This window comes from Psammomys obesus, unplaced genomic scaffold (genome assembly GCF_907164565.1).
Source record: "Psammomys obesus unplaced genomic scaffold, mPsaObe1.curated_primary_1811, whole genome shotgun sequence".
NCBI classification, from domain to species: domain Eukaryota; kingdom Metazoa; phylum Chordata; class Mammalia; order Rodentia; family Muridae; genus Psammomys; species Psammomys obesus.
In genome coordinates this window covers 4,490,532-4,514,408 of record NW_026596463.1, presented here as the reverse complement: position 1 = coordinate 4,514,408, position 23,877 = coordinate 4,490,532, and the positions used below count along the sequence as shown (strand labels likewise).

The 23,877-nt window shown below is 41.8% G+C and overlaps 2 protein-coding genes across 6 annotated transcripts in view; one reads left to right on the top strand and one right to left on the bottom strand.

Moving 5' to 3' along the window:
• The window catches only part of Ankra2 (ankyrin repeat family A member 2), a 12,304-nt gene extending 8,241 nt beyond the window's left edge, over window positions 1–4,063 (bottom strand). The window contains exons 1-3 of one of the 4 annotated variants that reach the window (XM_055598388.1): window positions 3,552–4,063; window positions 1,520–1,627; window positions 532–912 (exon numbers count right to left, since the gene is read on the bottom strand). In XM_055598388.1, coding sequence (XP_055454363.1) covers window positions 532–820 — 289 coding nt within the window. In that variant the 5' untranslated portion in view covers window positions 821–912; window positions 1,520–1,627; window positions 3,552–4,063. Of the gene's footprint in view, window positions 1–518; window positions 913–1,519; window positions 1,628–3,551 lie in introns of those variants that run through there. The other 3 variants (XM_055598387.1, XM_055598391.1, XM_055598390.1) reach the window with 3 other exon arrangements.
• Window positions 4,064–4,119: 56 nt separating this feature from the next.
• Utp15 (UTP15 small subunit processome component) lies at window positions 4,120–21,945 on the top strand. Of its 2 annotated transcripts, XM_055598385.1 has the most exons (13): window positions 4,120–4,264; window positions 6,527–6,695; window positions 8,375–8,467; window positions 8,554–8,738; window positions 10,045–10,223; window positions 10,798–10,923; window positions 12,836–12,971; window positions 14,417–14,501; window positions 15,284–15,433; window positions 16,127–16,228; window positions 17,105–17,238; window positions 17,594–17,652; window positions 19,510–21,945. In XM_055598385.1, exons 2-13 carry the CDS (start codon window positions 6,606–6,608, stop codon window positions 19,731–19,733), a joined length of 1,563 nt encoding a protein of 520 aa, XP_055454360.1. In that variant the 5' UTR covers window positions 4,120–4,264; window positions 6,527–6,605; the 3' UTR covers window positions 19,734–21,945. The 2 variants fall into 2 exon arrangements, with proteins under 2 accessions (XP_055454360.1, XP_055454361.1); XM_055598386.1 differs by lacking the exons at window positions 4,120–4,264; window positions 6,527–6,695; window positions 8,375–8,467 and having other exon boundaries at window positions 8,713–8,738; window positions 10,050–10,223.
• The last annotated feature ends 1,932 nt before the right edge of the window (window positions 21,946–23,877 follow it).

Genomic DNA, 23,877 nt, shown 5'->3' with positions numbered 1-23,877 from the left:
TATCTATCTATCTATCTATCTATCTATCTATCTATCTATCTATCTATTTGAGATAGGGTCCATAATAAAGATCAGGCAAAGACTCTATTTATCTATCTATCTATCTATCTATCTATCTATCTATCTATCTATCTATCTATCTATCTATCTATCTGAGATAGGGTCTCACTATGTATCCCTGGATGGCCTGGAACTCACTATGCAGATAAGAATGGCTGGCTATTTATTTATTGAGATAGGGTCTCACGATGTGTTTGAGAGCTGGGAGGCCTGGAACTCGCTATGTTGATCAGGCTAGCCTTGAACTAACTTTCCTCTGTCTTCCAAGTGCTGGGACAAACTAAAGGCATGAACCACTACACCCAGCTTAGACAAGAGTATTTGCTTTTAAATTTTGTGAGATTCTAGAAAATCCTTCTAAAGGACGACTTTCAAGCTATATCTCAAGTCTAAATCTCATGATAGAAAAAAAAACAGAATGAAATCAACCAAATGAAAGTGAATATAGGGAGTTGTACCATAACTTTCAACCTTTAAATAAGACAGATGCCACCTCCAAGTCAGAGTTAACTTGATCTTGAATGTTTTTACTATCCTCTTCATTTAAGGACTTCACAAATCGAGAACACACGTTCATATCAAATCGGTTTGGCAATATGAACTTCATTCCCATGGCAGCACCCTGAGCCGATCCTTCTCCTGAGTTTGGGTCCAGCTGGTGCTCTATTTTGATGTCTGGCATGCCAGGAAGACTATAGCTGCTGGGACACTCTTCCACAGTCAGCTGGGCCCCAATGTCCAAATTAGCAGGTGTAGCCATGCTTTCAATAATTAGAACATTTCCTCATGATTTCATCTTTGGTTTTCAAGGATATTATCCAGTATATTTTTTGAGTTGATATATTAAAATATCTGAAAGGAAAAAAATTAGAAAATTTAAGATAGCATATTAACTTATATAAACGTTTTCACGTAGTGGGTGTGGTGGCCCATGCCTGTGATCCAGCACTCGGGGAGACAGAGCCAGGTGGATCTTGGTGAGTTCCAGGTCAGCCTGGTCTATAGAGTGAGTCTAGGACAGCCAAGGCTACATAGAGAAACCCTGTTTTGGAAAAATAAAAAAGTATTCATGCCATCATTTTCAACTACACATCCAAACAGTTTTCTTGTAGTGTCCCTACATAATAAAAAGTAGACAATATTCAGAGGTAGGTGACCTGCCTATGAACCCAAGCTTTGTCCTTTATTAGCTCCGTGATATGTACATGTTACCAAACTTGAGAAATTCTCATTTATAAAGAGATACTGCCATTAGTTTACAGGATCCTGGAAAAGGATGAAGAAAACGCAGCACAGCCCCAACATTACATTCCAACAGTTCGGTTGGGTTCTCCCCTTTCCTATATCTGACTATTGCCAGATGTTTAAAGATCAGCTACCAAAGAAAATAAACTTTTATGTTAAAGTATTGAGATTCATTTTAAAATATGCTGTTTCTGCTGGACGTAGCAGGACACACCTTTAATCCCAGTGCTGGGGAGGAAGAGGCAGGTGGATCTCTTGTGAGTTCAAATCCATCTTGGTCTGCAAAGTGAATCCAGGACAGCCAAGGTGACACAGAGAAACCCTGTCTCAAAAAAACAAAAAAAGAAAAATGCTGTTTCTCTAAGTGGCTGCCAGTGTGAGCTGAGACACAACCAACTTATAGCCAAGGTGATTTACACTGTGTTCACCCATGATTCAGATAGTGAAGCATTTTACACAATTTATTTTAAAAAGCAGTTATTACACTTGTTTATTTTGTTTGCATGTGTGAGGGAACACATAGGCCACAGCATGCACGTACAAGTCAAAAGACAAATTTCAGGGGCTGGTTTTCTCTTCCATTATGTGTGACTCAGGAACTAAACTCAAGTCTTCAGGCTTGGCAGCAAGTGACTCCCCACTGAGCCCAACAAAATTTAGTTTTGGAAGAATTAAAGTGTATTTATCAGCTTCTGTTCGGAGTAAGCACAAACAACTTGATGTAAGTTGTAATAAAAAATAAAATATGCAGATTACAGACTGGTATCACAGGAAATGTGACAATCCCAAGCACAGAGGCACTTGAAACAGGAAGAAATGAACATCTAGTTAATTTTTGCCATTTGACAGTACTTTGCATCTTGGATATTTTGAAAGGTTACTGAGCGTGTGCTGATCAGTGAGGGAGGGTGGGTGGGAATGGGAGGGGGCTGCAGGTGGGATACAAAGTGAATAATTGTAATAAACAAACAAATAAATGAGTACAATGAATTGGCAGGGTTTTAAAACTATTTCAAAAGACTGATCCTGTTGGGTGTGGTGGAGCACTAGACAGCAGAACAGCCTTCTCCAAACAAGCACACCAACTCTTTATGCAATACTGAGTAGTAATGCCCTGAAAACATACACATAGATTATACAAGTCAGATGTGGTATCGAGTGCCTTTAATCTCAGCATTCAGATCTCTGAGTTTGAGGCTAGCATACATCCAGCAAGTTCTAGGACAGTCAGAACTACATAATTGAGACCCTATCTCAAACAATTCTTAAAAAAAAAAAGATTGATCCTTATTACAATCATCTGAATAGAATAGGCAGGTAATTATATTCATCTCATCGAAAAAAAGCTCCTGAATCCTGAGAAACGTGATCCTGCCCTACCAACTCCGTCACTGTGGTGGGCAAATAAGCAGCAACAGAAGGATCCAAAATTTCCACGGGAGAGATGAAGACACACTACAGTCACAGAAAGTATCCCATAACAGTCAGCAGGCAGCAGGAGCAAAGTTCAGGGATTCAATGAGAGACAGAGGTGCAGAGTGTGAACTGTTTCCATGGGAAGAAGCATTTCTTCTCGGTGGGTCGCGTGCAGCCCCTCCAACCTCCCCCTAGCTCCCTGTGTTTTTTAAACCCTTGGAAATTCTCTTGAAAGCTTCCTTTCAAGCTCCCATTAAACGGAAAAAATTGGCGGATGGAGACTTTTTTTTTTTTTTTCTTTTGAGACAAGGTCGCACCTCAAGCTCGCTATGACCAGGCTGGCCCAGAGCACAGTGATATGCCTGCCTTTGCATCTGGAGTGTGGGATTAAAGGTGTACACCACCTCATCTGGCTGAGACTACTCTTGGCAGCCAGAGCATACTAAACCTGTTTGATGCCCCATTGATATTTTATGATCTTAATTTCAAATTTTTTACATTTCTTCCTCAGATTTTCTAATCGGATCTGGTAATTTATTCTTAACTTATACTGATTAGATGTGCTGGACACACAAATCATGAGCTTCCCGAGACTCAGTTATTTAGTCACCTGTAATGTTCTTTGCGGCCCCTACACAAGCCAATGTTTCAATAGACTGAATTACCAGTCTATGAAGGGAGAACAGCAAATGTAGAGGGAACGCTTATCTAGACTGGACTCTAGAGAGAAGCAAAGACTGCTGATACGCCAAAACCTGAAGCAGAGGGGAGGGAGAAATGAATTACAGAGACGACGAGAAAGAGTTAAGAGAAAGGGTGGGTAGGCTCACCTGCCAGAGCCCCGGGAAGGGAGAGACTAACGCAGGCGATGGGCACAGCCCCCAGCTAATCGCAGAGGTTCCGCGTCTTTCCTAACTCTTGAAATTGTCCCACGAGGGGAGAAAGGGGCTATGAAACGCGAAAGCCGTCTCTCGGGCGACAGGTGTCCGGGTGGGCGTGCCCGCCCTGCCGCCGCGGGCGGAAAGCCGGTCCGGCGCGGGGAGCGGGCCCGGGCACTGGGGCTGGCTGCTCCGGCCCTCCCCAGGGCACCGGGGAAGCTCGGGCCCGGTTCTCCAGCCCCGCCCGCTTCGGCCCGCGACGTCACTTCCTATTGTTTTCTTCTTCCGGAAAAAGGCTAGGGCGTTCGGCGAAGCCGAGTCCACTTTCAGGGCTTTCCTTTTGATTTCCCAGCGCTCCGCAGCCCAAGCCCTCGGAGAACGAAGGGTCACCGAATTCCGGGTCACCAGAAGGCCCGAGGCCCCTCCCCGACGGCTGCGTCCACCCCGGCGCTTTCCTGTAGTTCCTGGTTGCGTGCTGTTCCTGCACATGCGCCAACGTCATCTTCCAGCGACGCTCCCCTGCGCCTCCGCGTTTCCGGCTACTGGCGTGTCCGCGTGATTTTGAGCAAGTGCTTCAGAGAGATCCGCTTGTAGGGAGCTGGCGAGGTCTGGGGAGTCGTCCTGGGAATCCGGGTGCCTCGGCGGACCCTCGGGGCCCCGCGGAGGTAGGCGATGGCGGCTCCCGGTGGCGGCCCAGGCTCTGCTCAGGCCTCACTGTGAACTCTGACACATGCTGGACTTGTTGCTCTGGGGCTTCCCAGGCTGATCACTGAACTTGCCTGCCTCCGAGGGTCCTTGCGATTTAATTTCGACCCAGGCTTTGCTCCTTTGTAGTCGCTTTCCTAGCCACTGCTGTCAGCCCCAGGAGCAATCCGCTCTTCTCCAAGGCCAAGGACAGAGTTCTGGCTTAGTGATGCAAGTATAGCCGGGTATTCGTCTCCCTCCACACTCCGCTCTACTCCTTTTATGCCCATCGTGTCACGTTATGCTTAGAGACCCCGCTGAAATGGCACACTTTTTCCAGGTAGAATTAACGATAGAATGTCTTCTAGTTTGCCTGTTGGTTGGCCAAGCCTAAAATACTTACTATCTGGCCCTTGATGGAAAGTATTTGTGAACAGCATAGCATTGTTCTTATTATAAACTAGTATTGGTTTTGATTTAACTGTAGGAATTTGCGTGATGTTTCCTTTCCTTTTTTTTTTTTTTTTAAGGTCATTATTTGAGCAAACAAATACTTCCAATGTATTGTTCAGTTTACCTGGAAAAGGAGATTATTACAATGCAGTGTAATAGTGTGCAGTGGCAGAAATTGAGGCAAATAAGAGCGTAGGAGAGAGTGCCCGGTCTCAGAAGGCAGAGAGATTTCTGAGGGACAGTGTGACTTCCTGTGGTGACTCTAAATAGGAAGTAGATGGAGAAAGGGCATTTCTGGCCGAGAGCCCATGTAGAAGCAAGAATGAGTAGGATGTGAACTACAAACAGTTGGTAATAGCAAGAGGTGAATCTTACGGGCCAGGGCAAAGTGGACCTTGCATGCTAAGGCGCTCAGGCTTCGTTTTCTGGGCAATGTTGGGTTTTGTAGCAACATTGTTAACTATTTGGAAGGTGAATGTGGGAGTCCAGGTAGATTTTCAAATGGTATTGCTTTTATTTCAGTAGTCAAAACGACAGAGGTTAAGGTAATTGAACTAGGGTTAAGTAGACTTAAAGTTTAGAAATATGTGAAAGGTTAAAGGCTGGGAAGATGTCTTGGTGGATATAGAGGACCAAAATCTCCAGCACTGAGGTGGAAAGGGGAGCTTGGGCAAGTGTGCCTATAATCCAAGTGTTGGGAGTCAGAGGCAGAAGGATGTCCCAGGCTTACTAGTCAGGCTCACTAGCTAGGCATTATTGACAGTTGGTGAGTTTCATGTTTAATGAGAGACCTTATACTGTCTGAGGAAATAAGATGTGGCACCAAAGAGAAAGAGTCTCTGTCTCTGGCACACACACACTGCATACAAAGAAATATTTGAGAGATAAAGTTTTGATACTTTTCTGAGTCATAGGAATGAGAAGGAAAGCTGAGCCTAGATTCCTAATAGACTCAGTCATTTTGATTATTTGAAATTATAGATCATGTCTATTTATTGTGCTTGTATTCCCAGTACTTTGCGTATTTTAGGTGTTTGAAAAGCAAAGTTTCTCCCTTGAGTCTTGATTTGCTTCATCATAATAGCAGTTAGAATATGTCATATTGATTGTTTTATGGTATAATGTCATCTTTGCAGGCTTTTTAGAATAGATAGAGAGTCACATCCCTGGAATCATTGACTATCTTGAATTGAATGCTTCTGGGAAGATGTTTTTTTATTTCATTACATGTTAAGAGCTTTAATTAACGTTTTTTCTTATTCTGCCACTTTAGGTTTCCTCTATTTCAGTTTCTTTCCAACAGTTTAAACCTTTTGACATTTAATTTTATGTCTTAGGTCAGAACATTATTTCTAATTTCATTGTAAACTTCTATGTGAAAATATTAACTTTGTGCTCCTTTCTTCTTGGCGCCTTTTGTCTTTTAGGAAGTTAAGTCTATAGAGATAACTTTGTATTTATAGTTCTATATTATTTTCTTAGTCAAGAAAACAAATATTCTAGCCCTGCATGCTTTTCTGGTTCAGCTACTGGAAGGTTGAGTCATATTTATTCTCAAGTGTTGCAGCCAGTTCTAGGAGGTTTAAGAACATACATGTACAGCCTGTATGCACAGACTGTGCAATATGCTACCCCAGATCTGTATTCTTCAAGTGCCTCTTCTGGGATTTCAATGAAATGGTTTTATTGGTCACAGCCTTTTGAAAGAAAGTGGAATGAAAGTCATACCTGTATGTAAAAGTTTATAAACAGGATGTGTTTTAAAATTTGTTTTTTTTTTTTTTTTTCAGACGTAAGGCAGTCGTTGCAGTTATTCTGAAATTGGTTTCAGATTATTGACCCTGGGCATCAGTGCAGTTATATGGAACCATGGCTGGGTATAAACCTGTAGCAATTCAGACGTATCCTGTACTTGGTGAGAAAATCACCCAAGACACCCTGTACTGGAACAACTATAAGGTAAATGATGTGAGGAAATGAGGGAGGAAGGAATTTGGACATGTCTTTATCCATTTATGTTAGCTTCTCCTGCTCATGCTGGCAGAACCATTAACTAAAACTAATGGTTTGTTATCTGTCTTATCTTGGACTTTCATGTGAAAGCCTACCCTACTTCATTATGTTACCCATGTAGATGCTTAACACAGAGCATGTGTAATGGCAAATGAAACTATAAAACTTGTATCTTGTATGCAGGAAGACTTGAATTTTCCTACTCTGAAATTAGCTTTTCTGTATACCTAATAATGTTTACAATGATTAATATATATATTTTTTTAATATTGAAAACTAGAAAGCTGGAAATAGTTTGGGATTAGGAGGTTTATGGAAAATGAGATATAAAAAGAGACTGAGCTTTACTCACCAATTAAAACGGATGTAGCTCAGTTGGCAGAGTGCTTGCCTGGCGTGCATGAGACTCTGGGTTCAGTCTCGAGCCCTTATACAAATCTATCTAGTGGTACATGCCCGTAATCTCGCACTTGAGCGGTGGAGGCAGATGTTAAGTTCAGGGTCATCTTCAGGTACTCCGGGAGTTTAAGGGGAATCTCAGCTACATAAAATTAAGACACTTGCTGCTCTTCTTTCTTTCTTTCTTTCTTTCTTTCTTTCTTTCTTTCTTTCTTTCTTTCTTTCTAGATTTATGTATTATTTATAATTTATACAGTACTCTTCCTGCATGTATGCCTACACACCAGATTATGAGCCACCATGTGGTTGCTGGTAATTGAACTCAGGAACTTTGGAAGAGCAGACAGTGCTCTTAACCTCTAGAGGACCTGGTTCAGTTCCCAGCTCCCACATTGGGCAGCTTACAGTTGCCTTTAGCTCCAGTTCCAGAGGATCTAGTACCTTTTTCAGGCCTCAGCAGGCATTTCACACACATTTCACACATTTAGACATGGAGATACACACAAACACATAGATACAAATGAATAAGATAAAAAAAAGAGCACAGTTTGTATACTGTTTTTTTTTTTCTGTTATATTGACGTAAATAAAAAAAATTGAGGAAGGAAATTGACAGTATCAATGATTTTTTAAAAGCATATTTTTTTGGGCCTTGTACTCATCACTTGAAACAAAACTTAACTTTCAAGAATTTGCTAAGACGTGAAAGTGTTAACTGACGTATCTAATGGAATATTGGAATTCTTGAAAAATATGTCCATTGGATGTGAATTGGCTCAATAAATTATGAAGTAACTTTATAAACATGGATGGTCAATTTATTGGTGATCTGCAACAATTGCTAAGGTGGCTTAGTTGCGGAAAACAGATATAGACCTGTTTACACTGATCATCTTTTCCTTAGAATCATGGTTGAATGGATGCTAGTATAGGCATACCTTTTCTTCTTGTTGGGACTCAGAGTAAAGCCAGCAGCTGAAGGGACAATGGGGTGTGCCTTTCCAGCCGTGCCTATTTTCTGTATTGTCAACAGGGATAGTCTGGGGGATGGACAGCGGACTGTGTTTTGCTTTACCCTTTCTCTTTCCTCTTTTCCCTCATATTTCCATATAAATACAACCTACTAATGAGTACTGAGGACAAAAGGAAACATTGTAGGAAATGGCATAATGCTTAAGGATGGCTCACTTTTTAACTCTGCCAATACTCTCTTGTTTTTCATTAAGACCCCTGTTCAGATTAAGGAATTTGGTGCAGTGTCCAAAGTAGACTTTTCTCCTCAGCCTCCATATAACTACGCCGTCACAGCTTCTTCAAGAGTAAGTATAATGGTGAACGTCTTTGTTCTTGTCACAGGGTTTACCGGTGAGCCACCTAGTGAAATACTGGTTTTTTTATCTTACAGATTCACATTTATGGCCGGTACTCTCAAGAACCTGTAAAAACCTTTTCCCGTTTTAAGGACACAGCCTACTGTGCTACTTTTCGACAGGATGGTCAATTGCTTGTCGCTGGCAGTGAAGATGGTGTAGTTCAACTTTTTGACATAAGTGGGAGGGCGCCCCTCAGGCAGTTTGAAGGGCACACAAAGTAAGAGCCAGTTTGATGTGTTTTTGTTTTAATGTGTTGTATTTCTGTCGAGAGCTCTGGCTCTCTGCTTTTTATGAACACCTATTAGTTGTGAGATTATCCCTGTATACACTTTGTTTTCTGTTGTTCTCAAAGAACCTAACCTAAGTTCCACCTTCCAGTTTACAGAGCTTGTGATTCTCTGGAATCATGTGTGATGTAAAAAGTGTCTGGTTGTCTAGGAGAGCTTTGGTGGGATGTGCGCAGTTGAGTATGTGACTCCACTGGCCTCAATGCGGCCTTATGGCTCTCCTGAGGGTTCCTCAGGCCCAGCTCTCTCAGCTCCTCTTATACTGATGTCGCATTGGCTTTCTTTTCTTTGATTTTTGATATTTGCCCTTGGATAGATTCAGTTTTCTAACTTTTGTTTCAGGGTTACTAAAGTCATTGCTGAAAATCTGCTGCTGATTTAAAATATCAGTGTTTTGTTTGTTTTTAATTGGAAACTTAAGATGTTTATACACATCACTGAAACACTCAAGAGCAGAAACTCTTTTAATGAGATTCTACTGTGTGGCAGGTCTTTCTGAATGAAGTCCTTGAAAGAGCTCTTTGTTAGTTTTTTTCCAAAAGTGCCTGTGTAGAGCTGGAGAGATGGCTCAGTGGTTAAGAGCAAGAGGTGCAGTTCCCAGCAGGGATGGTGCTCCACAGCCGTCTGTGAGCCCAGTCCCAGGACTTCTGAGGGTACCAGGCATGCTTGTAGTGACAGACACACACCAGCAGATAAAATGCCATACCCATAAAATAAGTAAAAAAAGTAAATAGATAAAAACTTTTATTATAACATTTAGAACTTAATTTCATTAATTACTAGCATTCTAGAAAATATAATTGTAAGGATGTTACTTAATATTTTTGCTAACCCAATAGTAACATAGTAATACATTTCAGATCAGCTTAAGGATAAACGCCTGTTTTAAAGGTTTTCCCTTTTATTTTTTCTTCCACAAACATTTTCTATTTTCTGAAATTGAGTATTTATTTACTTATTGTTTGTGTGTGTGTTTGGGTATGTACATCCATGCAGTATGTGGAAGTCAGAGGACAACATTCAAGAGTTGGTTCTCTCCTTTCACCATGGAGATTCCAGAGATAAAACTTGGGGTCAGGTTTGGCAGCAGGTGCCTTTATCCAGTGAGCCATCATGCTGGCCTGAGGTTTTTTTGTTTTGTTTTGTGTAAATTTGGGAAGGAACATTTTATGTTAGAAGATGTAAGCAATACAGTTTTTCCCTTGGTTTATAATCTTTTGTCTTTTGATCTTGCAGAGCAGTTCATACAGTAGATTTTACAGCAGACAGATATCATGTGGTCTCTGGAGCTGATGATTATACAGTTAAATTATGGGATATTCCAAACTCCAAGGAAATTCTGACGTTCAAAGAACATTCTGATTATGTGAGGTGTGGCTGTGCTAGCAAACTAAACCCAGACCTTTTTGTAACAGGTTGGTGATCTCTTTCCATGTCATCTGTGGATTCTTTTGGGATGGAGGGCTTTAAATGTTTGTTATTGGAGCTGGGGGTGGGAGTCAGTGGTAGAGCACTGGCCTGGTATGTATGAGATCCTGGGTTCCCATCATCATCAAAAAATAAAATATGGTTTTAATGGAAGTCAGGTACCCCCCCCCCCCATAATAGTGGGTTTTGTTGTCCTCTAAATGTGTTTGAGAATTCCTTCAGGCTGTCTTGGAATAGATATTAGGTCCCCGCTTATGTCCCCTGGTTACCAGAGCTGCAGCAGCTGCAGACTCCAGGTGCAGCTCAGTTTGTGTGGGCGCCTGTACAGATTCTCAGGCAATGACATGGTGCCAGGAGTCTGAAGGTCTGAGCTGGTTACATTCTGTGTAGTTTACCTTGCTTCAGAAACAGTAGGAGCAGAAGGCTTGGGCGAACTGACTTACGAATTTGTGCCTTTTCAGAATATCTTGTTTTTCTCCTTCTAATCATCATGTGTGGCTAGACAAAGTTCTCATTGTGTTAAAGAGCAAAATTCCCATAATGTCAACGTTGGCGTTTCAGGGTCCTATGATCACACTGTGAGGATGTTTGACGCCCGGACGAGTAAAAGCGTGCTCTGCGTGGAGCATGGGCAGCCTGTGGAGAGCGCCCTGCTTTTCCCCTCCGGAGGGCTCCTAGTGTCTGCAGGTACTGCTCTCAAAAGGGCCTTCACCACCATTGTTGGTCTCACATAGAGCACATTTTCCCATCAGTTGCCGTTTGTAAACTGTTACTGTTTACCTGAATCACAGATCCGAGTTTCTGCTTAGGTGTTCAGTGGGGTGAGCTAGTAGTTGTCCTTGACTGTGTGTGACCTGCACTGACCCTGCACTGCTGTTTGCATGTCTCTAATGCCCTACATAGTCCTTCCAGGTAGTTAGAGGTCTATTTTACAGTTAAGTAAATAAATGAAAGCATCATCTAGTTGGTCTAAGGCAACATGGTGAGTGGCAGGCCTGAAGTCCTAGAACGTGAGACCTTAAGAGATTGTGTACATGCCCCATCTGATGCATAAGTCTGCTGAGTCCCCTTCTGTTATTCCAGCTAAGAAAACTGGGTAGCTCTGGCAATCTTCTCAGGTCTTCTCAGGAGTCATGTTGGTCTCCTTTCTCTTGACAAGCTCCTGTTTAGCAAACAGCACATATGCTGGAGAGGACATAATGTAGAATTAAATAGTCCTCCATGAATTTCCATCAAAGTGGAGTTAAGGTGTATGAATGTGTTTACTGGAATGAGTTTTTATAATCATAATGGAAGAAGTAGTTTGACTTTTCATTTATCAATAAAGCGAAATTGTTGATATCAGAAGAATATATTTTCTTGGCACTCGATAGCTTTACAGTTTTATTTTTCTTTAAATTTTTTGTACATTTTCTGATATCTATTTTATTTAATTTTTTATGTCATTGTTGGTCTCTTTGTCTGGTTGTTTTGAGAAGTGGAAATGGAACCAAGTAGAATGGGGAGGATGGAAATCTGTCCGCTGATGTCTGCTCTGCCATCAGCTGTTCGTGTGCCCTCAGACAGGCCCTTAATACCCCTGTGCCTGGAGAAGGAGGAGTTGTGTTAGATGAGGCACTGCAAACTGACCCTTCTCCTAAATGCCACACTCACATGGGAAGGACATTGTGAGTTGAGCGTTGGCCCAGGGTCTCAAACAGGTCAGATGAGAATGTTATTCTCCCATGCACTCTTCTTAGACTTTTACTTGGTATTTTCTTGAAAACATTTGCAATTTATTTCATGTGTATAGGTGGTCCACCTGCATGTATGTCTGTGTACCACATCATTTAGTGACTTCGAAGGGCAGAAGAGGGTGTCAGGTCCTCTGGGACTCGATTTATGCATGGTTGTGAGTTCCCATGTGGGTGCTGGGAATTGAACCCAGGTCCTGTGCAAGAGCAGCAAGTGCTTTTAACTGCCAAGCCATTTCTCTAGCTCCTAAAAATACATTCTTTCAATCATATGATTAAATTATCTATTAAGGATCTTCCTGATTCTTAGAGTAAAATTACTGGGAAGTGATTTTGCTTTGCAGGGGCTCATAAGATTTATAGGAAACAGTATCTACATTATTGGTCTCCATAGCTGTACAGTACTCCTTACATTTTTTAAAATGCGTATGTGTGCGCACGATCGCCCTCTTGCACACATGCATATGTGCATGGGTGGGGTTCAAAAGGCAACTTTAAGGAGTCAGCCGGCTCCTGCTATGTGGGTCCCAGGGGTCAAGGCGTCAGGCTTGGTGGGAAGCACTGTTACCCGATGAGCCATCTTGCAGGCTCAGCATTTCTTCCAGCAAATTCATTATACTCTTTTAAAATATTTTCAGTTCCCTGTTTGTTTTGCTGTACCTAAAATAAGCAGCAACTTAGTCGTGGTAACAGCCATTGAGTGAGGGCTCCTAAGGGGCACTCAGGCAGGGGTGGGTGGAGCCAGCATTAAGGGAAGCCTCACTCAGCAGCCACACTGGGGAGCTGCAGAGAGGAGTGCTTCCCAGATCCTCATCACTGTGAGCAGATAGGCAGAATATCAAAGCAGTGGTCATTTCTTTCCACAGGAGGCCGTTACGTTAAAGTCTGGGACATGCTAAAAGGAGGACAGTTGCTTGTGTCTTTGAAAAATCATCACAAAACTGTGACATGTTTGTGTCTGAGCAGCTCTGGACAGAGGTTACTCTCCGGCTCACTGGATAGGTAGCATTCTATTTTTCTTTTTCATCATTGTTAGCATTTTCTACTTGAGAAGTTGAGTTATTTTAGCAATATTTGTAATAAAAGATGTTCTAGTGGTTTTCACAGAGGATAAACAAAAGTATTGATTTGGAATAGTTTGACTTTTTATTTATATATAACTACTTGTTTTTCCCCAGAAATAATTTATCTCTTTGTTTTACCTTGTACACTTAAATAGTCTTTTGAAATAGACTATTTTTCCTGTAGTTTCTTTTAAAGTCATTTTTTGTAAACATACATGTTTTGAAAATTTTATTCTGAAGATATATTTTATTCTTTAAAATTTTAAACATTCTTTAAAATTTAAAACCTCATCTGTGACTGTTGCCCTATTCTTTAATCCTAGCACTTGGGAGCCAGAGGCCAGCTTGGTCTACATAGTGAGTTACAGGACAGCTAGGCCTATAGAAAGATCCTGTCTCAAAAACAAAGCAAGCAAAAAAAATCATTAAAACCTCCTATGGCTATTTCTTGAATTAATGTGGTGCAAGTACTATGATTGAAATAGATTTTTAGAACACCGAGGCCATAGCCCAGTGGCTAGAGTGCTTACTTAGCATGTTCAAGGCCCTTAGCTCTATCGCCAGTGCTGAAGAGTTATTTAAATAGTCAAGTATTGTACTTTTGATGTTCTAAAACTGTTGTCAACTAAACTCATAATACAGGCTGCATGTGTAATTTTAAATGCTTTAGTAACTGCATTAAAAGATGTTAAAAAACTAAAAATTGCTTTTAGTAACACATTTAAATAGTCCATTATCTAACATAAAAATAAAGTATAATATACAAGTTGTCATTTCAACATGTAATCAGTTTACTTAGTAAGATACTAGAAATGAATTTTGTCTCTAAAATGTACACCATAATATAATACTTTATAAAAGTTTCTGTAGTTTTCTGAAGGTACATGGCAAGGGCTCAGTAGCCACATGCAGCCAGTACTGATAGGGTGTAGAACTTACTTTTTATTGTTAGTTGTTTTGTGTGTAGGCTGTCATTTCCTCCCTGCTTTTATAGTGTAGTGTTGTTGTAGTGTTGTTGCTGTGCAGGGGTGGAGGTCAGGGCTGCTGCTGTTGTACCCCAGGGGAGGGCTCTGCTGGGCTTGGAAGCCCTGCTGTGGCTTACTGTGTGTACTTCTCGATCCTTTGCTCTCACTCCCCTGTTTTACCTTCAGATGACATTGGTTCACAGTCCGTCTTTTGGTGTTTTTCATAAATGCGCAGTCAGTCTTTATTCACACCTGGTTAGTGCTAGAACATAGTTTTTCAAGAAACTCAGTAATGAAGTACTTCATGGTTAATATTATTTCAGTGTTTTCTCTGGACTGTGTAAACTGTATCTTCTTGTAGTTTGCTAAAAACAGAAACCTCATATTTTACCTGATAGAGCTTTCTTTCTTCCACTAGAAAAGTTAAAGTCTACAGCACCACTTCCTATAAAGTCGTCCACAGCTTTGACTACGCAGCTTCAATCTTGAGTCTGGCACTTTCTGTAAGTAATTTCACCTCTTTTCAAGTTGTTACAAACCTTGCTATGATGTAAAAGTAAAGCGGAATGTTTTGGGGTTTATCTTTGGACTTAAATAAGGCCCGTTAGCTGTTTGAGTCAAGATAGTTGCTAGGATGTGATGTTTTCTGGTAACTACATGAATTCATACTTGGTGGCCCTGACTGCTGTTAATGTTGACAGCTAGGCTGGACTAGGAAGTTTTTACCTCTTCCTTCAACAAACTGAAGGGTGTTACAGAGCTTGAGAAAGGCGGATTGTCGTCAGAAAAGGTCAAGAGGGCAGGAGCAGCAGAGTGAGCACTATGCTTTCTGGAATAGTCACTGTCAGATTTCACAAGGAGCCACATTTCACCAAGAGGATATTTGAATATTTTATATGGAAATCTCAACCCAGAGAGAAAAAATAAAAAGAAGACATTGTGGGGAGCCTGCTAGTCCTTTTTGTATTCAGAGAACATAGAAGTTACTTTGAAACTTGTCAGCATGCCATTAGCATCTTCTTAGCATGATCAGCTGTCATCAGTGTTACCATCACACACACACTTCACTGGCAATGCTGAATGAGGATAAGAAGGTCTGTCAGGATAGTGGTACCCTGAAGGAAAAGGTGATTTTTGCTATAGCATTCTGGATAGATCATTGTCAGGAGTGTCCTTATCGAATGGACCTGTGAGTAACAAGGTAGGTAGCAGACATGATGTAAACACTGTTCTGAGGTAAAGGTACTATAAAATGTTGGTTAAAAATACTGTTTTTTCTGATTAGCATGAAGATGAGACAATAGTTGTAGGAATGACCAATGGAATACTGAGCGTCAAACACCGGAAATCTGAAGCAAAGAAGGAGTCTCTTACAAGGAGAAGAAAGCCTGCATATAGAACCTTTATTAAAGGAAAATTTTACATGAAGCAACGGGTAATTATGTCTTTTGTCATTTTTAGAATGTAACATTTCTTGGAAGGCCCAATTCCACCTGTTCCTGGAATTTCCTGCAAAGTATGATTCACATAATATGTATATTTATTTTGTTTCTTGCCCTTCCCCCATCAAGGTTGGTTCCAGATTGCTAGAGTACGTTATTGAAGAATAATGAGCAACACGGACTATTTACTTAACACCCTGAATCGTGAAATAATATAGTACTTTTCCTTTTTCAAAATAGTATCTGTCACCCACTATCTGATTTGGTCCTCTAAACAGCACAAGCCTATAAGGTCTCCCTAGGGTCAGAGGGGCCTGAGTTATAAAGTTTTACTGGCCCAGGAGTACATCAGAGATGTGAAGGTTAGATTTTAGTGTCTCTGGTTTGTTTCCACATCTTTCTATGCAGTGAGACTGCCTGCCTTAATTCTTTTTTTTTTTTTTTTATTGTAATTGTACTCACAGTAAGAAACACTTGCATATATATAAGTTAAAATCGTAAGTGTAAGAGCACATTAAGAGAGCAGACTGTGTCATTTGGCATATGAACATGGGAACATTATTTGTTGTGTAGTGTAAAAGCATCCTGACTTTAAAATGTATCACTTAATTATGAAAACATTTATTTTTAATGGAATTATATAGATGCTAATTTTCTTCCTCTATAAATCATGGTTTTTCATTCAGGACGACATTATGATCAATAGGCCAGCAAAGAAACACCTAGAATGGTATGACAGGGATCTGAAAAGTTTTCGGATCTCAAAGGCACTTGACAGAGTCCTTGAGGTGAGTGAGAAGCATTTTTTTTTTTTTCACTTAACTTTTAAGTTTTGTTTGTGTGTGTGGCAGCACGCATGTATTCTCTCTTAGTTTGCTTTTTGTTGCTGTGTAAAGACCATGTTCGAAGCAACTTAGGGAGAAAAAGGGTTTTCAGCTTACAGTTTACATAGATTATTGTGAGGTTGGAAGCCAGGCCAGGAGCTCAAGGCGTACACCTGGAAGCAGGAACTGAAGAAGAAACCATGGAGGAACACTGCTCCCTGCCTTGCCCTGCATGGCGTGCCCAGCCTGCTTTCTTGTACCACCCAGAACCACCACCTGCCAGGGGTGGCACCACCCACAGTGAGCTGGGCCCCCACATCAAGCAAGTGTCCCATAGACCTGTCCATAAGCCAGTATAATGGAGGCAGGTTTCAACTGAAGTTCCCTCTTCCCAGATGACCTTGGCTTGTGCCCAGGAGATAAAAAGTCTACGCAGGACAGGGCCTGTTATGGGGCTGCTGGAATGGCTGGCCAGTGGGCCCCAGGATCTTCCTGTCTTTGTCTCCGAGTACTGTGATTATAAGTATATGCTGCCTTGCCTAGCTGGTGAAAAGCAAGTAATAATCATTTTAGTCTTTAGTGTTGTGGCTAATCCTAGCATTTGGGATGCTGAGGCAGACAGATCACAAGTGTGAGGTCAGTGGGCTACAGTAAAGTTCAAGACCAGCTAAGGCTGCAAAGTGAGACCTGTATTTAAAGTCAGGGGAAAAGGCATGTGGGGAACCATTTTAGTGAGGGTCTGACTTGGGATTGTGGAGAGAAGCTTGGTAGTTTATTGCAGGATAGTGGTCTTTTTCTTATCAGTCTTCTTGGCTGTACTGACTCTGCACATTTTTCCAGCCTAGCTGTGTGATAAAGACACCAGAGGTCACAGTTTCTATCATAAAGGAACTGAGTCGGAGAGGCGTCCTCGCCAACGCTCTTGCAGGTCGGGATGAGAAGGAGATTACCCGGGTCCTTAACTTTTTGATAAGGTAGGCTTCGCTTGGATTTTGTGGCTTATGCCCTTCATTATCACCCAATGAGAGAGACCTATTTTTTTAAATATTGATTTAAGTGTTCTGCATGTATATTGGCATGTCAGAGAGGGCATCAGATCCCAGTATAGATAGGTGGTCATGAGCCACCTGGGAGTTGAACTCAGGACCTCTGGAAGAACAGATAAGTGCTCTTAACGTTAGAGCCACCTCTCCTGCCCAAGAGAAACATCTAATTTTAGTCTGTTCTTTATAGAGTACTGGTGCAACAATTACTGTTTGTTTTAGGGATTTTTTTTTTTTCTGTTTTTGAGGCTTATAAGATTAATTAAACGGAAGTTTTGCTTTGTAGGAACCTGTCTCAGCCAAGATTTGCCCCTGTTTTGATCAATGCTGCTGAAATAATCATTGGTAAGTAATTGTAAAATGTGAACATTCCCAGCCAAGTTCGGAGGTACACGCCTGTAATCCCAGCACTCAGGGAGGCAGAGGCAGTGGTTCTCTGTGAGTTCAAGGCCAGCCTGGTCTACAAATCGATTCCAGGACAGCCAGGGCTACACAGAGAAACCCTGTCTCATAAAAAAAAAAAAACAAACAGACAAACAGAAAACTAAACATTCCCAACATTCTTGTAAGAGTTGAGGTGTTGAGCTAGAGAGCTCAACAACAGTACATTTGTCCAGCATGCCCAGGATCCTGAGTTTGACCCTCAGCACTTAAAAAAAAATTACAGAACCTGAAACAGAAAACTGAGAGCTACAGGTGTTAAGTAGCAAAATGTTAGAATGGCAGATTTGAATTGACTAGACTAGGATAATTACAATTTAAGAAAGCTTTTCCCATAAACATCTGTAATGGAGATAGTGGCTCTGCTTTTCTCCATTGAGATTTGCATATCCTTGTTTTGAATATCTCTGCTGAGTTTGTATGGGGCCTTTGCTTGAAGTCTCTGCCAACCACACATGAGAAAGAAAGCAGCCTTCAGTAATGATTGAAAGCCATTGTTTGCCCATATCTGCTGCAGCTCCCTCGCCTGTTGTCTCCCATGCAGTCGGTCTCTTGTTTTCCATGGGCAGTTCTCAGCTGCAGTGAAAAGTAGAGGGTAGTATCCAGGCCACAACCATTTTCCCACGCCCACTTGGAGTTTTGGGTTGGCTACTCTTTCATCCAGTAGAGTGGAGAAGCCTTTGTGGCTGAGAAATAAGAAAATGCAGGGGCTGCTGCCCCCTTGCCTGGAAGAGATTAGTAACATCAGATGTTCCTCACCATGACAAGTGTGAACCAACTAAGGCAGGCAGGGGCCTAGCCTCCAGCCTCTGTTCCAGGTGTGAATCTCAGCTCTCTTTTCTCCTAGAGTGCTCTCTAAGGCGACTTTCCTTTCTTGCTTAAAGACGCAGTGTGGAGAATTCACCCTGTCTGCTTCTGAGTCCTTCTGTTAGGGTCCTTTGTTTCATTTGCAAATAAAGTTCAAGCTGGGTGCAGTGGTGCACACCTTTAGCCCCAGCACTCAGGAGGCAGAGGCAGGTGGATGCCTATGAATTCGAGGCCAGCCTGGTCTGCTACATGAGTCCAGGTCAGCCAGGGCTACACAGAGGAACCTTGTCTCGAAAAAACAACAACAAAAACAAAACAAATCTAAAGTTTAGTGTTTCTGGATTTCACTTGGCCCTGCCTGTGATTTACTGTTGCACCCTGGGGCCTTTTTGTGTGATACATCCCTTCCTGCGCCTGTACCTGATACTTTGTTTCAGGCTTGCCTGATGTCAATGTCTGGTGATTTCCTCAATCACTTTCCATTTGTTCTTTTGACACAGGGTCTCTAATTGAACCTCAAGTTTGCCGTTGAGCTCAGCTGGTGGCCAGTAAGACCCCAGGGGTCTTTCTGTCTCTGCTTCCCCAGGGCTGGGGTGCCAAGTATTCAGTTTATTTTTACTTTTATTTATTTATTTTTTTTTTATGGGTGCTGGGAATCAAATTCAGATACAACTGTTTGCAAACACTTTACCCATAGTCACCTCCCCAGGCCCCAATCATCTAGTTTTTAAAAGACCCCCTACTCTGTATTTTGTGTAATTATTTCTTTTCCAAATGTGTTTAATAAGATGTATTGTTATATCTTTTTTTGTTATATCTTCTTATGAGTAACAAATGAGTTATTAAAAATACTGATATTCACTGTCTTTATTATATTAATACCATACCTTTTCTAAATATTGATTTCACTTACAGAAAATGTTTCTAGTTAATGTATTTTCTGTCCCTTTTTAGATATATATCTGCCAGTGATTGGCCAGTCATCAGTAGTTGATAAAAAGTTTATAGTACTTCAAGGACTTGTAGAGAAAGAAATTGATTACCAAAGAGAACTCCTGGAGACCCTGGGGATGATGGACATGCTGTTTGCTGCCATGACCAGGAGTGATGGCACCTCCGTGGCGGAGCACGAGCCTGCCGAACTTCCAGAGAAGACAGTCAGCGGGTCAGCCCCATGACACAGCAAGAGCTCCTAACGGGGAGTGCTCCACCTTATTAATTACTGAGAAGAAAGAGTCTTCAAAACACTCAAAAAGATAATTTACAGAAGCTTTATGGAAGAGACTGGATTAATTAGAATTAGGAATTAAGTACCTGTTTCAAGACGTGATTTTCTGTGTATTGATTTGTTTTGTGGCATCTTCAGCTAGAAGATCCTAGTTGTACTGGTCACAGTGTCTGTCGACCTTGGATGAGTTGATACTGACCTTGATGACCCCTCAGGGCTGTGGGGCCTCTTACGGAGACGATTCCAAATGGAGCCAAGTGAACAGAACCTTGGTTATATTTTGCTTTCTACTTATGGCCTGGAAAATATCAAGAACAAACAGCAACAACAGAACATTCTTTGCTGTGCTCAGTGGCCTCGGGAACTGTCTGTCCCTCTTGCTGGTGTCTTTGAAGTCCTGAGTCCCATGTTCTCATCAGCTGCTTGTGGGACTGTCTTCCAAGTGTGGCAGAACACTGAGTGTTGCCCCTGGAAGCATATTTAGGGTGGGATAAGTCTGTTTTGTTTCCTACAAATTGTGCTCTCCACCAGTGTTTTCTTTGGTTTTGCCTGTCTCTGCTAATCAGAACAAAGCCCGGAGAGAGCTGAGCGGCCCAGCCTCCCCTCCTGTCAGTGTGCTGCCTGTCTTCCATCTCCACCGTGCTCCTGTTCTGTGACAGGAGCTGGCCTTTCCTCAGTCTGCGTGTGTTTGGAGTGTGTCTTGTGTGTGGCCTCTGTCTTGACTCTCCATCTGCACTCACTCTTCTTTTTCTCTCTTCACTTTGTGGGTCGGAACCTCAGAGAACCTCAAACCACAGCAATTTGCTTTACAATTTGGGTTTCTGGACGTTCACTATAAATCATATTTTTTTATAAAGAGATTCTTTTTCTTGGCTTTCTGAGGTGTGTCAGTTAATTGGACCAGTGCACCAGTTCCACAGCTGTTACCCCCTGCCTTCCTTCAGTGACCCTCCTAGGTTATGTGTCTGCTGACCGCATCTTGAGCTAAAGGATTCCTTGGGGACAGATATTGTAATGAGAGTCTGCCTCATAATCTCAGCTTTATAAATTTAGGTTTCCTTAAAGCACAAGGAAGAGGGATAGGTCCAGAACGTTCTAGTGTGGACACCACTAAGCAATGGGGCCAGTGTCCTTTAGTGAGCTGAAGTACAATGGCTTGTGAGAAACCGGAGTTTGTGTCTTTGAGTAGTTACAACACTAGTCAAAAATGAGAGCCTCTACTTTTAGGTTGAGAAGGTTGATTTACTTAAATAAAACTATTTAAGTAAATCTTAGGTATGCAGGGAGGGAGCTTACACCAGCAGTTGTGATTCTATTGAAGCTGTAGCTGTTGTCTCCTGTGCCACTCTGGGGCATTTCCTGGTCCTCATTTCATTTAATTCTTAGCACAGCTATCCATCTAACATTAATTCTCTTTTAACACTCGACTCCCCAAGCTTGAGTTCCTTATTCCTGCACTGGGCTGGCCTGCGCAGAGCCCTAGTTATTCATTCCCTTAGACTTGAGAATGCTGCAGCTCCGTGTAAAATGCATAGTGAACAAACCCTTACAAGGATTCGGAAGTCTTTCCTACAGTCCTCAAAATGTTCGGGAGTTGGTTGGGTTTTGTTTGTTTGTTTGTTTTTTGTTTTTTTGAGACAGGGTTTCTGTGTAGCCATGGCTGTCCTGGAACTCTCTATAGACTAGACTGGCCTCACAGAGATCCACATGCCTCTGCCTTCTGAGCGCTGGGACTAAAGGTGTGCACCATCACACCCAGCTCTGGAGTTGTTTTTATATTATTTGGAAGTGTTTACTTGCTTAGTGAAGTGTTTCAATGTAATGTTGGCCTCAAAGTCAAATGCCTAATCAATTTTTAGACTTGCGGATTTTAGTTGGGAAGCATTTTATATTTTACCATTGATGCAAAAATAATGGAATGTTGCTGAGAACTTAGTCATTTATGTTTAATTTATTATGTTAATTCAGATTTCAACATAGGGGAAGATTTTCTTGTTTTGAGTCCACTTTTTTAATGCCTGTGCTATTAAATTGCTGAAGGAATTGATGTCTAATGGGACTGTTAGAAACTCCATTGATGGAATCTAAATGAATTCTGCCAAATGTTAATTAAAGACTCCCTTGAATATGGTTATTAAAATGAAGTAGTTTTCTCGGTGGAATCCTTCCAAGTTTAAACATTTTTAAAGTTTGAATATGTCTAACTTTAACAAGTGATCATGAATAGTTTTATCTTTGAGCAGATTGCCCCTGAGAAGCCGAAAACCATTTGTTGGCAGGCTACAGTTGCTTGGGCCAGGGATGGTACACCTGACTCAGGCTATGTCTGCAAATCCAGATTTACAGCAAAACTGTTCATTAGGGCACTGGTTCTCAACCTGTGGGTCTCCACCTCTTTGGCAAACCTCTATCTTCGAAAATAATTACATTACAGTTCATAACAGTCGCAAAATTGCAGTTATGAAGTAGCAACACAATTTTATGGCTGGGGGTCCCCACAACATGAGGAACTGTACTAAGGGCTGCAGTGTCAGGAAGGTTGAGAACCATTGCTCTAGGGAAATGTGGGAGGCCGGCAATGCTATGTTGGGGTCTCCAGCAGAGAAAGCTGGTTTCCAGAATCATCTTACTATGCAGAGAAAATAAAGCCAATGATGGTCCTGCCTCAGTAGATAGAAAAATTGTCTTAGTCCCTGTTGATACATATAAATAATTATTACTTAGTTGAATATGAGTGTATATAATGTTTTATATAATACATGTTTTATATGTAATGCATGTAATATATGTATATATTATAAATATGTATATACATACATATATAAATGTATGTTAGGTGGATGTGAGTGGATTTTAAAACTAAATGACTGAAGACTTCCCGATCTTGAGACAGTTTCGAAGGTTAGAGACATGAGCGAAGTAGTCATCGGTCCTTGCTCCCCCAGCTAACACTGTGGCTCAGGGGAGACTTCGGTAACGTGTATAGTGATTCAGATGATGCTAAGTGACGTGGACGGTCGACATCGGATGGACTGAAATGTTTTCAGCTGTGTCATGGTTGGCTTCTGCTCTCAGCTTGGCACACCCAGGAAGAGAGAACCTAACTGAGGAATTGCCTCCACTGGGCTGGGCCCTAGGCACGTCTGTGGAACATGTTCTTGATTCCTAACTGATGGAGGAGGGCCCAGCTCACTGTGGGTGGTGCCGTTAGGAGGCCAGTGGGCTGAGGGTATGTAAGAACGGTAGCTGAACCTGAGCCTGGGAGCAAGCCATAAGCAGAGTTCCTCCATGGCCCCTGCTTCAGTTCTTGGTTTTCCTTGCTGGAGTGTAACCTGGGAGCCAAATCAACTTTTTCCTCCCCAAGTTGGTTTTGGTCAATGTTTTATCACAGCAAGAGAGGGCAAACTAGGGCAGCTGGCATTGACAGCTTCCAGATGGTTCAAAATAATTAAAGAGAGACTTTGTATGACTCAGGTCAGACAGACGAGAGACTTTGTAGACGGTATCTGGCAAGTGAAATGAGGTCAGTTGGAGATTGAGCTAGAGGCATTAAAGGTGCTGGGGTTTTGTTTGTCTTGAGACAGGGTTTCTCTGTGTAGCCATGGCTGTCCTGGACTCACTTTGTAGACCAGGCTGACCTCAAGCTCAAACTCTGCCTGCCTCTGCCTCCCTGAGTGCTGGGATCACAGGAGGTTGACACATGCAGTTTCGGAGGCTAAGTATAACATAGGCTTGTGGAACAAGCCAGTTAATGAGGACACTTCATAGAGAGGCTCAGTCAAAGGCGAAAGTACTCATGTCTCTGTCCTTGTTTTGTTTTGTTTTGTTTTTTTCTGGCCTTGAGCAATTGGATGACACTTATCTTGACTGCTAAGTTCTTCCTTACATGGATTCAAATTCTAGTCTCTTCTGGAACTGGCCTGCCTGAAACGCTTAGAGCTAATGTTTTTCCAGCTGTCTAGCTGTTATTTAATGCGCATGGTAGCTCCTGTAACCATATTAGTATTCTGTAGTATTATTTACTACAGGCTGATGCCCTGAGGTCCGGGGTTGTGAGAGCACTGGTTATTGCGTTAGGCAGCCTGTGTTCACTT